The following is a 14,810-nucleotide window of genomic DNA, read 5'->3' as shown; positions in this document are numbered from 1 at the left end:
AAATATTGATAATTTCTAGTAGTTAATGAACTTATCCGATTGATAGGGTCTCTAATTTTATATATTAATAGTTCGAACTTCCTTATTCCGACTTAACTATTAAGTGGATTATGTTTGATACATTCAACCCTTTGATGTAAATTGATCTATAGATAATAAATTGATCTATTGATGTACAACAATAATGTTGTGGAACACTAGAATTGAAGGTTTTTTTAAAGAACGTGAGCGGTACCACGAAAATTATTAATAGCCCTTACGTATGGCGGATGAAAACCGTGGTTTATAACTTTATTAAAAATAAACGAAGCGAAGAAAGGGAAAATAAAGCACAAGAGATAGATTACACAAGACTCTTGTGATATTTATACCCTTTGCTATCTTTTACAATAATACGACGAATATTTAAAAGAATGTCCGAAAAATAAACAATCGATAAACGATCTAAAGAGGGACCAAACTTGCTCAAGTCATCTGCAGCAGTGTTACTTTCGCAATAGACATGAAATAACTTTGCACTCTTCATAGCTCCAGAAATAAAAGTTCATCTCCATTGAATAGACCACGGAGGTTGAAAAGCTCTACTCTCAATTTGTGTCCTAAAGTGAATTAGATAATGAATACACCAAATTAAGCTTTCGATTTCGACCTCTAGGCTTGAAGGGACATCAACGGGACCTGCAAAATAAGCTACACGCTCCCCTCTGTGATTACGGAATAGAGCACCAACCGCCCCTTTACCAGCAACAAACGAGCCATCGATACTGAGTTTAAATACGAAAAACAAGAGTTTGAAGTTGTATGATCTAATGTCATTAATATAATCATCTTGCTCAAACTCCATTTTCACACAATATACTCTCTTAAGAGTTTTTTTTTTCCTCTCTAATTTAATATCCATTCATTTACTATATTTATACATTCCAACGCTCAATCTTCTACATAAGCGATACCCAATTACATATCGCATGTCAACACTACAAATATGTTGACGTCTTAGATTTTCGGTTTAAAAATATTTTAGTATATATATATATATATATATATATATATGTATGTATATATATATGTTAGCTATCTTTCTATTTAATTACCATGGACATGATATGTTGTTAATACTGTACATGTTCATAATCATTAGCACTAATATATAATTACAGGATAGTCACATATTCTTAACTGATACTGCTATTTATTGGTTTCATGATTACAAACAATGATGCAAAAATACACAAGTGTTTATAATATATGAATAATAACGATTAATGGCCTACTTGACCTTTTAATTACAAATTTAATTGATGTGGCCTTTTAGACGCAGACGCAGTGGAGACAAAAATGAAGAAATTGGGTTGGTATTATTTAAGAATTTGATTGACACACATACACACACACACACACACACACACATATATATATATATATATATATATATATACATACATATATATATATATATATATATTATAGAGCATCGACCATATTGATAAATTTCTTCAAATTTTAATAAAAATCTCTAATGTACGGCCTACCTAATATTTAAATGGTTAAATGGCCAGGCCGCGTAATAAAAAAATCATCACCAATAAACTATAATCATGCAATACAGAGTAATCTTTGTGCTGCAAATTGGAGATTACATCTTGAATTTACGTTATTGATGTTTTTTGCACATCAATTGGTCATTTTATCCTAAAAATAAAGTCACGTAGATCATACACACTTGAGGGGCTTGATGGGGTCGAGCGATGAAGGAGTTGAACCCTGGCGCTTATATCTTGCCATTAGTTTTAGTGAGATTTTAATTTAACATATTAAGGCCCTAAAATAGATTCAGACCAAAGTCACAAATAGATATATGAACAATAGCGGAATTAGTTTTCTATGAAGCTCCTCGAATAACAATTCCGTTTGTAACCTACGAGAGGAGCGACTTTGGCCGCTAGTTCGCAAGTGACTGCTCAAGCTTCGTGTTGTGAACTATTTAGACCATAAACATGATTAATTATTTAGACGATTAACTGTTATTAACTATAATTATTATTATTTGTAGTAGTATTATTTTAATTATAACTCAAATTAAAACTAGATAAATTGCTTCAACTACCACCATTTGAGAAGTTTTTTTTACAATTTCCCACCAAAAGCTTAATTTGACAAAAAATACTACTAAATCACTTGTACAAATACAATTTTACCCTCAACAATTGATATCAACAATTTATGTCAATTATTGACATAGATGTCGATTGTTGACATTTATGTCAATAAAAAGAGAACTCAAAACTCACAGATGTCAAGTATTGACATTTATGTCAACAACAGATGTCAATTGTTGACATTATGTTGAGGGTAAAATTGTATTTGTACAAGTGGTTTACTAGTATTTTTGGCCAAATTAAGTTTTTTTGTGAGAAATTGGAAAAATTTATCAAATGATGGCAGTTGAGGCAATTTATCTTAAAACTATAGTTAAAATTATGTTTCTTGGTGGAGGCTATTTGACCTTGGCCCAAACATGTTCAAGCTAGTATGACAAGTTGGCAATGAGCCCAAGACGTTTATCCAGCTTTTAATTTACAAGTTCCTTACAAGCCCATATGTTTAATGATTCAAGCCCACTACAATTAAGTGATGCAATTTACCAGTATTGTAATAAATAAACAAAATTTGGGGTAGTATCCAATTTCCTCAATGGTCTTGTGTATCTATATAACTCAAATGAATATATATTATACTCTCTAACAAGTCAAACTCCAAACCAAATATTCCCTTTGTAGCCAAAAAAAAAAAATGCTTAGGGAAGGTTTGTTGATTGTGCAACAAAAAGTGCTTTGGTGGGCCATAGTTTTCCCATTAAAAATCCAGATGACATAAAAATTCTTACTTATGAAAATAAAAGCATTTTTCTCACATTCAAAGCAAAGAATGTGAGTACTGACTTTATGACAGATAAGAATAGTTATTGAATTAGCCAAATAGGTCACTCTTACGCACACTTTGGGTATATGTGACAAAAAAAAAATGAAAGTTTTCATATTCAATATATTAACTTCAAGATTTCACATGGCAACACGAAAATCCCAAGGCATCAAAATAAAGTGAAATCGAAGGAAACATTATGTCACAGGCTCACAGCCTGTGATGAAGAAAAAGTAAAAAAATAAAAAGAAGTGAAAGTGTATATATATATAATTTACAATTATTAAACAAGCTCTGTTTTGTGTCCTACATTAATAATTAGGTTCAATATAATGCATTTTTTGAGTGCTGAAAACACAGTGTTACGCATGAGATTTTGTCATTTTCATATGATATGATATGAATGTGGCTTAAAAACCAAGGTTTTCTTGTCCCCATTGAAAATATAATTTTAATTGATTTTTGTGGAGAAAAATTCGCTCAACTATTAGTAAACTTGAGAGTTTATCTGAGCATATAATGTTTTAATATTATTATTTATTCATAAATCGAATAAGAAAAGAAGAATAAAGTATGCTTATGTTATAAGGTAGAAGTCCAGTTGGTCCGAATAATGAATAAAATGATTTCTGCGAATAAATTTTTGTGTTGCAAAATTCATTTTGATATACTTCTTAATTAAAAATTAATAAAAGAAACTTTTTTTTATCTCTAAAATACAAAAATACGTAAAGCATATACATACATAGTATTTAAAATTTCCGACTATATCGATACCTGAAGGGTTTGGTTCAACTGCAATCCATTAATTGTGTGTGACATATGCAATTTTATTGTAGTCATTATGATGTTTGTAATATCATGCATTAAGAGTTAAGACTACTTTTAATGTGATCATTACCGTTCTTCTTTTAATGAGCTTAACTTGATCCTTTAATTTTAAATAACCTTTTTATTACACGTGTAAAAAATTGATATACTATGGTTAAGGAGATTATGATAGAGAATAATTAACTAACCCATTATGACATCATGGCTTCGATATATATATATATATATATATATATATATATATATATATATATATATATATATATATATATAAAAATTAACACATGGCGCAGTTGAAGTTAAGATAGAATGTTAGACTTAGGTAGGATGTAAGAGCATTTTCAATGCTAACATCAAATTTGGTGTAATTTTGACATTAAATTTAGTGTAATTTTTACCCTAATCTTTTTTTACTCCAATGATACCACACCAAATCACACACTAAAAATAATAGTATACGAATACGCTTTTTTATTAAGTTTCTTAATGTAAGATTCTTTAGATTTAGTGTCTTAATTTTAACATATAGTATAAATCCATGATAAATTATTTAAAAATAAAAAAATATAATTAATAAAAGTGAAAATTAATAAATTTCAATACATAGATAATATAACATATTTTTAGGGAATAGTTAATTTTATTGCTGTTTTTTTATATAAATTTAACTATTTTTATACAGTTGTTTTTTTTTTATCTTTGCATTTTTTATTTTCTTGTAATGTTAAGAATTATATGGTAATAATATATGTAGTAGTATCTTTTAATTATCGGTTTGATTAGATTTGATATCTATAAATTATTGTTATTAATTATTTGCTTAATTTGGTTTGATATTTATAATTTTTTATTATTGACTTAATTTAAGTGATATTGAGGAAATTAATTTGGATTATAAAAAAAATTCCAAACAGTTAAAAACATATGGGTTAAGGTTTTAAGGATTATGAATTAATTAGATTGTAAAAATGCTTAAACATTTGGTGTAATTTTTACACCAAATATATCGTGTTACACTAAATTTGATGCAATATTGTTCGTTTGGTGTAAAAACTGCATCAAATATAAAGTTTTATAGTTTTGGTGACCATTAAAAGAAAAAGATTCTAAATTCTAAATTTCGGCCACAAAAAATTTAGTATTGGAGATTTAGGTTAATGTCTTGTATATCATTTAGACTTCTGAAAAATATTTCGGCCTTTCCACTATGGTCCTATTGAAATTCTGGTTCTAAATGACCAAAATATTCTATTATGAATAATAATAGTAAAATACTAAACATAATTCTCTATTTTTAAAAGTAATTTATATTTTATAGTGGGCAACACGGAAATAGTACCAAAAAGTTTTGTTGCTTCAACAACACCATAACAAAATTATAGTACCATGAACAATATCAAAACAAAAATTTTAATTTTTGTTCAATTACATATGCCCAGAAAATATGATAGTAAAATTTAATTTAAATTGGGAATACAAAATTCAACTTCTGTTATACTTATTTTATATATATATATATATATATATATATATATATATATATATATATATCAGTGAGAGAACTAAGCATATAACTCGTGTAATCTTTAAACATAAAAAATTAAGAAAATAGTTCAAATTTAAATAAGACGCATCCGTCATATTGTATAAATTGAGTTATTTCTATAATATTTGAATAACTTGACTATGATTCTAATTGAGAATTATCATTTGGTTGTTTCAACTGTTTTTTCTTATTACACATTTTTTTAAGATAACTTCGTTGAGAGTGAGAATTGAACTTACGATCTGCACTTTGAAAATGGAGTGTGTTAGGATTTGACACATAAATCCTAACTAAAATCAGAAAACGAAATCGTAAATAACAAAATTAGCACACACAAATTTATAGTGGTTCACTTTCAATGCGAAATATAAGTCCAATTTGCCGCTGCAGATTATCACTAAAACTCAAATCGGGAGAAAATGTGTTTATAACTCTCTTGCACTCTACGAATATTTTCTTTGCGATTTCGTTTTTTTGATTTTCAGGTAGGATTTGTGTGTTGAATCCTAACAACAACTTCCTTGAAAAACATTTAAAAAGTCATAAGAGATAAGTCGTTAACTTTAATGCACACTCTTCTCATAAGAGTTAATGTTGCCTCCCTTGTGAAGTTTGTGTAATCTTTTCGAATGTCGTATTGATTTTCTAGCATCCACAACTTGTTATTATTTGATTTCAAGAATCAAGGGTTTTTTTTTCTTCTCATTAATGTATGTTTCGAAGCTTTGAAATGTAATTGAGGAAAGAAACCCCTATTTGGACATATAGAGTTTAGACAATGTAGAATGGGAAAGAAAATGAATTGGACTAAAGTTGAACCGAGCAAAACTTCCAAAAAAGAATGATGAAAAAGAAGAGAAAACTATCACAATGAAACCATGATGTCCTAAGTCCCATTAAAGAGTTTTTTTTTTTTTTTTTTTTTTTTTTTTGCATGCCTGAAACAAAAGAAATATAACGACCTGTCTTTGTTATTTGAGTGTCTTATTGATTGCCCACTATATTTCACTCACTATCTCCCTTCCCATACTTTTTCTTTTTTCGATTCAAGATCGACTTGTACATGGTAGACGAACTCAAGAGACGTTTGTTAACTTCGATCTCGTGGATGATTTTGATTTAGATCTTTCAAGTATAAACCTTGATGATTAGATTTGTATTTGTAACTTCGAATAATTATGAATATAAATAAAGGTACTCTTTCATGTACTGATCATCGGAGAGGTTTTAAAGTTTCATTTTCTCAGTGTTGCATTATAGTGGGAAATAAAGGGGCCGTTTGGTTTAGTTTTATAAACTCGTTTTCTGTTTTTAAATTATGTTTTCTGATTCTAATTTTTAAATTTTAAAAAAAAAATTTAGAATTACGTTTCAGAATATTTTAAATGTTGTTTGGTTATGTTTTCCATTCAATTGTATAAAGATAAAATAAAAAACAATTTTTCATTGTTTTCTGTTTTCTAAACAAATTTTCAAAGAAAACAGATACATGATTCTAAATCTGTTTTCTGAATTTATAACCAAACAGTTTTTTTAAAACTGTTTTCTAGAATTTATAATCAGAAAACAGAAAACAGAGATAGAAAACATAACCAAACGGGACCAAAATGATTTGGATTGAAGTTGGACCAAGTAAAACTCCAAAAACAAAATGAAGAAAAAGAAGAGAAGACTATCATAGTGAAGCCATGACGTCCTAAAATCCCATCAAGGGATCTATTTTTTTGCATGCCTGAAAAAAACAAAAGAGTGTTTGTGTGCCATATTTGATTGGCCACTATATATCACACTCTATCACCCATCCCATATTCAACCCCTTTCCCTCTCAAATCTGACAACCTTCAAAGTGGGTCGTCAATCAAAAGACAAGAAAAAGAATATCAAAATAATATAAAATAATAAAAGTAAGAAGAAGCAGAAAAAGCTTTTTAAGCCCATCTAATCCAATCCAAAGCAAACCCAACCTCGACCAAAAAAAAAAAAAAAAATTCTCAAATCATCAGAACACAGCCACAAGTCCACAACACCCACTCATATATAGATATATATATTTCTCATAACATTAATAGGACACTTGCATTCAATAACCAAATTCCAAAAACTGGACTCTCTCTTATCTTTTTTCACAATCAATGCGATTTCAGAGACTGATAGATCATCTCTCTCTCGTTTCCTTCATTTAAAAAAAAAAAATTGTATTTCTCTCTCTCTCTCTCTCTCTCTCTCTCTGTGTCTCTCAGCTCAGATGCCAATGCACTGAAAACTAAACGACAACAAATCCCAACAAAAAAAAGAAAAAAAAAAAAATTGTGGGTCTCACGAACGAACTCACACACAAACACATAAAAAATCGAGTCTTTATTAATATTCATGGCAACAACAGCAACGACTAGATTTAAAACGAGTCATAATCATTTCCCCAAAAAAGCCCAAACCCAACAAACCCAAACCGCCATTGCCAAGCCCAAACGCCGTAGGTGCAGAGAAACCACTATTTCCTCCGCCGCCGAGGACGACGACCACGGCGACGAATGCTCCGGCGAGCTCGCCGGCCGAACCTCCGTGGTCAAGAACCTTACATCCTCTCCTCTTCCGCTTCCGCCGCCGCGTCACCGCTCGGCCCCAAACCCTAATCCGACGGCGAATTCGTTTAATTCACCGTCGCCGTCGTCCTCGCCGTCGACATTCCGGATCCGATTCTCCCCCGGGAGCCTCTCGCCGGTCATGGACTTCACCGCCGTAAACGGAAACGGGAATCACCACAACGAAACGACGTCGTCGTCGTCGACATTTCCGTCGAGCTTCACGAAGTTTAACTCGGTCCTCACGGCGGGGCTTCTGAACCCGATGTCTCCGCCGCCGCCGATGAGCGACAAGACCCGATCGAGTCCGACACTCTTCGAGATGATGGCGTCCGAGCCTGATGTTCATCCTCCCCGAACCTCCCAGATCCAACACAGAAACCCTAACCCTAACACCAACCCTAACCTTAACCTCAATTTCGCCGTCCAGGACAAAAACGCCATGGCAATGCAGAGGATCTCGGACGCCCTGAGCTCCCGGAGCCCCGGCAGCCTCTTCAACGACGCTTCCTCCGGCGATATCAAGCTCACGTTGTCCTCCATGGACGGAATCACGGTCTCCATGAGCGTACACCGCCAAATCCTCTCCGCGAACAGCCGATTCTTCGCCGTCAAGCTGTCGGATCGGTGGGCGAAGCAGCAGAATTCGCCGCCGTATGTGGTGGAGATCGCCGATTGCGAGGACGTTGAGGTTTACATCGAAGCTCTGAGGCTTATGTACTGCAAGGATTTGAGGAAGAAGCTCATGAAAGAAGATGTCCCCAGAGTCCTCGGCATTTTGAAGGTATGTCTGTCATCCCAAAAAAAAAAAAAAAAACAGAGACTATATAGGTTTGAAAGTCAGCAGAGAACAGAACTTCAGTGTTGATACAGTAAAAAAATTATATGAAAAATTTAGGTTTCTGCGGCGATCGGATTCGACGCCGGAGTTTTGTCCTGCCTCGAGTACTTGGAAGCCGCCCCGTGGGCCGAGGAAGAGGAAGAGAAGGTCGCCTCGCTCTTGTCGGAGCTTCGGCTCGAAGGAGTCGGCGCCGGCGAGGTCCTGAAGCGAGTCTCGGCCGACTTCGCCGGAGCCGAGAGCAACGAGGCCAACAACGAGGAAGTCCTCCTCAAGCTCCTCCACGTGGTCCTCGACGGAAAAGACGAGAAAGCCAGGCGAGAAATGAAGCTCCTCGTCCTCAAGATGCTCCGCGAGAACAACACCTCGAACAACAACAACAACAACAACAACAACGACCCGATCAGAAAAGAGTCTCTGTACCGAGCCTCCGAGGCTTGCCTGAGCTCTCTCCGCCGCCACTTCCTCCGGGCGGCGGAGTCGCCGGAGGACCGCTCCGACCTCGCCCAGATCGCGAGGCAGGCCGACAACCTCCAGTGGCTGCTCGACATCATGATCGACCGCCACGTGGCGGCGGACCTGGTGGGCTCGTGGGCCTCGGAGGGCGAGCTGGCCGGGGCCCACCGGAGGGTCCCGGCGGTGCACCGGTTCGAGGTGAGCCGCGTGACGGCTCGGATGTTCGTCGGGATCGGGAAAGGTCAGGTCTTGGTTCCAAAGGAGGTGAGAGGAAAGCTGCTCGGGACGTGGCTCGGGCCGTTCTACGAGGACTTCGGGTGGATGAGGAGGGCCTCGAGAGGGCTCGATCGGCACTCGATCGAGGACGGGCTCGCCAACACGATCCTCACGCTCCCGCTTCCGCTGCAGCAGGAGATTTTGCTCGCCTGGTTCAACCGGTTCTTGAACTCCGGCGATGACTGTCCCAACATCCAGAGAGGCTTCGAGGTTTGGTGGCGCAGATCCTTCTGGAGACGCGGTGCCCGTCCCGAGCCGACGTCTCTGCGCATCATGGCCGCCACAATCGAAAACTAGTTTTTATTGATTTTTTATTTTTTTTTTAATTTTAATTAAACCCGAGTTTTCTTTTCTTTGTATTATGTTGTTTAGTTTTTAGACTTTAGAGAGAGTGTTGTGATAATACAGGGTTGAGTTTAGTTGGTTGGTTGGTTTCTGGTTTGTATTGATTTTTGTAAGTGTAACCTGGTTGGTTTTGGTTTGAAAGGGAAGAAGAAGGTAGAGATGAGGATATAATTTATGGTGCTGCAAAGTTACTATTGTAATGCTATATGGTTTTGAGCTGTTTTTTTTTTATTATTGTATATAGACAAGAAAGCACATATTAGTGTCTCGGAGATTTGAGTTTTAGGTAGCTGAGTTGTGGCCTTGTGGGCTATTTCCTTGTTGGAGCGTCAGAATATGGCGCTGAATATAACTGCCATTCTAATTAGAATGTATTTCTCATTGATTATATTTAGTCAGTCTTTATTCAATAAAAATAAGCTTAAATGACAAATATGGGGATGTAGCTCAGATGGTAGAGCGCTCGCTTAGCATGCGAGAGGCACGGGGATCGATACCCCGCATCTCCACTTTTTCGTTTTTACTTGGTATTTCCTGGCAAACTCATAAACGACAAGATATAGGTAAACGACAGAAGTTTAAGAAAACGACATTCAAGAAAACGACAATAATATAACAAGCGACCGATGTTTAAAAAAACGACATTTAAGATAAACGACAATAATTGAGTAAACGACCGAAGTTTAAGAAAACGATATTCAAGCTCGTTGGGGGAGATCGAAGATGTGTCCACTGAAAAAACTGATAGGTGAAGGTAGTCATAAAAGTTATTTTACAGAGTTCCTTCTAATTTGCGTATTTAATCTCATATTGTAAGTATGTTTTCCTGTTCTTTCCACTCTATGTATATACTTATGGGATATATAACGCCTTGTCAGTCCTAAACAATGTCCATTGATGTACTGTAATGAGCAGGTGGTAATGAGTCTATATATATACATAGAGTGGAAAGAACAGGAAAATATACTTACAATATGAGATTAAATACGCAAATTAGAAGGAACTCAGTAAAATAACTTTGATGACATTCAAGATAAACGACAATAATTGAGTAAACGACCGAAGTTTAAGATAAACGACATTCAAGATAAACGACAATAATATAGCAAGCGACTGATGTTTAAAAAAACGACATTTAAGATAAACGACAATAATTGAGTAAACGACTGAAGTTTAAGAAAACGACATTCAAGCTCGTTGGGGGCGATCGAAGACGTGTCCACTGAAAAAACTGATAGGTGAACTGTGAAAGTACTCATTAAAGTTATTTTAAAGAATTCCTTTTAATTTGCGTATTCAATCTCATATTGTAAGTATATTTTCCTGTTCTTTCCACTCTATGTATATACTTGTGGGGGTATATAACGCCTTGTCAGTCCTAAACAATGTCCATTGATGTACTGTAATGAGTCTGTATATATATACATATATACATCGACACAAACTGATATATTTATGTACTTTCACTCGAAGTATTGAAAAGCTAGGTTTTGTATGAGTCAAGGCAAAATCAGTTTCGAATCGCTGCTCATCTCTTTTTCATCAAAATGGTCAAAGAACGAATTCAACATCGGACATTCGTAGTTTAGCTCGCCGGGTTTCGCAATTTTTTGCCTAAAAGAATTACAACACAAAAAGTTTAATAATAAGACCTTAGATAAATTGTTAGTGATAATTGGTTGGGATTGTATATATAAAATGGCGAATTATATAATTTTAATTAATAACCTTCTTACCATTCCTGATCAGCCAACATATCGTTCGTTAATCCGAATTTTCTCAATTCTTCTTCCGTGTGATGTACTAATAAGCTGTACCTGAAAATCACGTTGATATTTATCATCAAAAGATGATATTTTCGAACAGTTATCATGTAATTAAGAACATGAAATTATTTTAGGACGATCAACATTTAATAGAGTATCTAAGGTATAAATGTGTGAACTTCTGGAAAACAATCAAGTGTTAACTATTTTTTTTTAAAGAGCATAACTTCTAGCTAAATTTCATATTGAAATTAATAAGAGATTATTATAAAACCATGACTAATTGAAAAACTTTTTCTCGTTATCTATTATCACTATAGCTGTCATTAAAAACACTTTTTTCATGACATATTTGTCATAAAGGAAATAAAATATCTTGTTAGTGTATAATGAAAAACCCTCTATTTAGTCCTACTATTATAATAATCTCAATTAATAAATTAAAAAAATTTAATGGATCTGATTTGCTAAAGTTAGCGAAATGATCAATGTTTAATGAATTTCACAAACATTAGATATTAATAAAATTTTCGCCCCTCTTTCTAAAGTAATTATCTAATATACAGGTGTTGTATATTTTTGTAACGTACAGTGTCAAAAAAATAATACTAAACTACTTAACAACCTTGGTTATTTTCCTAATTAAATCACGCCTTTATGAGATAAAGAATATGTAAAGATTACAAGTGTATACCTTCCACCATAACCTTTTTCCATAACAATCATCTTTCCATTGGAAAAGTTATTAAGTCCATGAAATTGCTCAACGGTCCATTTGTACCATCTCATCAAGAACACTCTCAGTGTTAATCCATGAGAAACTATCACCAAATTCATCCCCGGCTTTCTCTCTCCCGGAGGCTGAAATCGTCCGATATCTATGTCTGCTCTCAATGTTTCTCTAAAACCTACAAAATTATATGATTCAAACACTTACACTTCATTCATCATGGTTAAAACACTGAAATAAATTATTATAATCAAACCTATAATTAATTAATCAAACCTATAATTAATTAGTACTAATTATTACCGGTAATTCTATCGTAAACATCGGCTGCAGATTCTCCGTCGGCAAATCGAAAGAAGAAACGCCCGTATAGATTTCGGAGTGTCTTCTCAGCTCTCATCTTCTCTCTGTCCTGGAAATTCCCTTCGATCTCATACGAAATTAAAATCAACCGTTTTCAGGATAAAATTCCATTCGATCTCAAACGTCACTATAAATTTCTAAATTTTATAAATATAATTCCTCTTTTTCCCTTAATCCTTCACTTTTTTTTACAAGGAATCTCAAATAAGCGGCATACATGACTCTATTATTAGGATAAAATAGTCAATTTTATATGCATAAATAATCATAAAATAATCTTTTTACACAATCTTAAGTGTGTGATTTAAATTTTTTTTTGTTGAAACCTAAAAATATCAATTTCTTACGTAGAAATCCTATTATTGGCCTCTATAACTAGATTTAAAAACTAATTCCCATTTTAACCCCTACTCAACTATTTAATACTATATGCAAACTAATATTTACGTCAAGCTACTAACTAGGAATCCCACATCGAATCGAAAGTGAATGAGAACTAACAAGAGCTTATAAAGGTCATGAGTTACTCCTCTCATTGGTTTTGAGACGGAACCCATGATACTTTTACATATACTAGTTAATTAATTAAGTACATGATACTTTCACATATACTAGTTAATTAATTAAGTAGATATATAATACCGAAATCTTGCTCGCGGAGGCGAGGCTCCTCGCGGACCCCGGCGATGCGGGCCCGGGGGAAGGCCCGGCCGAGGTGCTTGAGGGTCTCTCGGGTGCGGCGATAGGGCGAGACGTAGAAGTAGACCTTCCAATGGTGGTCCGCGTCGCGCTCGATCATTTCCCTGATCTCTCTCCCACACTCCCTTGCCTGAGCCTTCCCTTTGGTGGTCAAGCTTATCTTCGGGTCCGCAGTTCTCGTGTACGCGCTCTCGTCCACGTTCCCTTCGCTCTCTCCGTGCCGGACCAGGATTATCCGCCGCGGCCTCGGCGGAGGAAATCTCTCCTCTGCCCTTAGGGCTTTCTCGGGAAAATTACTGTTATTGAAGCCGTTGTTATTGTTGTTGTTGCTAGGGTTTTGATAGGAACATTTGATTTTGAGAGTAGAGAGGGAACAATATGGAATCGTTATTATTTTCATCATGAGCACTACTAACTAATCTACTCTTTGGTTAATTGTTATTATTGTTTTTACGAAGAAGAAGAAGAAGAAGAAGATTGAGTGAAGTTAAATTAATTAGATGTTCACGCATATGATATGATAGTCATACGTGGAGGTTTGGACGATAGATATTCATGTGGTTTTTTAAGATAGGATAATGTAGGGTTATGTTTTTAGATATTTGCTATTTTGCCTCGTTGATACAAGTATTCACAGTTTGTCTTTGAATTTTTTGGAAATATTCAAGTTTTATACCAGGTCGTTTACGTAGTAATTGATTTTGATTGGTGCTGAAATGACCTTTAGTACCTTCTTTTCAAATTAATTCCTTATGTACCTTGTTTTTTTTTTTATTCCTCTGATATTTTTTTTTACATTACTTTTGTTGTTGTTTTATATTTATATTGATTTTTTTTTACTTAGTTTTGTTTAAATTTTTCATTCTTTTTATAGTTTCATTTAAAATAAAAGTAAAATTGTCTAAATGAAATAGTATGTGGGAAAAGTTTAAAAATTTGAGGTATTAACATCTTCAAACAAAGTTTTTGGGACTATTCAGCAAAAAAAAAAAAAAAAAAAAAAAAAAAAGATGAGTTTTTGGGACTAAAATTTCCCAAAAACTGTTGAGATGGGGTGTAAATGCGAAGAAATATAATTTCATGCAAAACGTAAAAGAGTTGAAAAAGAGAAGGATTGGTACAGCAATTATTCTAACAACAAAGCTATACAAATACAACGTAGATATATGTTTAGAAATCGTGTAACGATTTGCTACATATATTTCTATATCCATGTGTTGCACTCTTACTGGAATTTCTCATATTATGTCACTGCATGTCCATAAAACAAAATATTACATCAGAATGGAATTGAAAATACGTTGTCAACCAAATAATCCGACAAGCCTTTTGACCGTGTGTGATACGGAAGATATATAAGTTTAATAATATTTTAAAAACTATTATATATATATATATATATATATATATATCGTATGTATACAATAATAGGATTCATAATAATATTAGCATGCTT

General features: G+C 34.0%; 2 protein-coding genes and 1 non-coding gene across 3 annotated transcripts; 2 read left to right on the top strand and 1 right to left on the bottom strand.

Annotated features, from left to right (window-relative positions):
* Positions 1-7,251: 7,251 nt before the first annotated feature.
* On the top strand, positions 7,252-10,075 carry LOC149405649 (BTB/POZ domain-containing protein). Its single transcript, XM_089607907.1, has 2 exons — positions 7,252-8,665; positions 8,780-10,075. The coding sequence occupies exons 1-2, from the start codon at positions 7,670-7,672 to the stop codon at positions 9,746-9,748; spliced, it is 1,965 nt and encodes a 654-aa protein (XP_089464033.1). The 5' UTR covers positions 7,252-7,669; the 3' UTR covers positions 9,749-10,075.
* Positions 10,076-10,232: 157 nt separating this feature from the next.
* TRNAA-AGC (transfer RNA alanine (anticodon AGC)) lies at positions 10,233-10,305 on the top strand. Its single transcript has one exon. It is a non-coding gene; the product is annotated as a tRNA-Ala (tRNA).
* Positions 10,306-11,165: 860 nt separating this feature from the next.
* Positions 11,166-13,830, bottom strand: LOC149405647 (phosphoglycerate mutase-like protein AT74H). The gene is made up of 5 exons (XM_089607908.1): positions 13,298-13,830; positions 12,596-12,715; positions 12,257-12,470; positions 11,533-11,613; positions 11,166-11,410 (listed from the first exon to the last, which is right to left on the bottom strand). The coding sequence occupies exons 1-5, from the start codon at positions 13,755-13,757 to the stop codon at positions 11,296-11,298; spliced, it is 990 nt and encodes a 329-aa protein (XP_089464034.1). The 5' UTR covers positions 13,758-13,830; the 3' UTR covers positions 11,166-11,295.
* Between the last annotated feature and the right edge of the window lie 980 nt (positions 13,831-14,810).

Source organism: Urtica dioica, chromosome 2, assembly GCF_054948205.1.
Source record: "Urtica dioica subsp. dioica isolate 48M chromosome 2, U.dioica_male_clone48M_v1_H2, whole genome shotgun sequence".
Lineage (NCBI taxonomy): Eukaryota > Viridiplantae > Streptophyta > Magnoliopsida > Rosales > Urticaceae > Urtica > Urtica dioica.
Note: the sequence above shows the minus strand (reverse complement) of the source record. Positions and strands in the feature narration are given on the sequence as shown.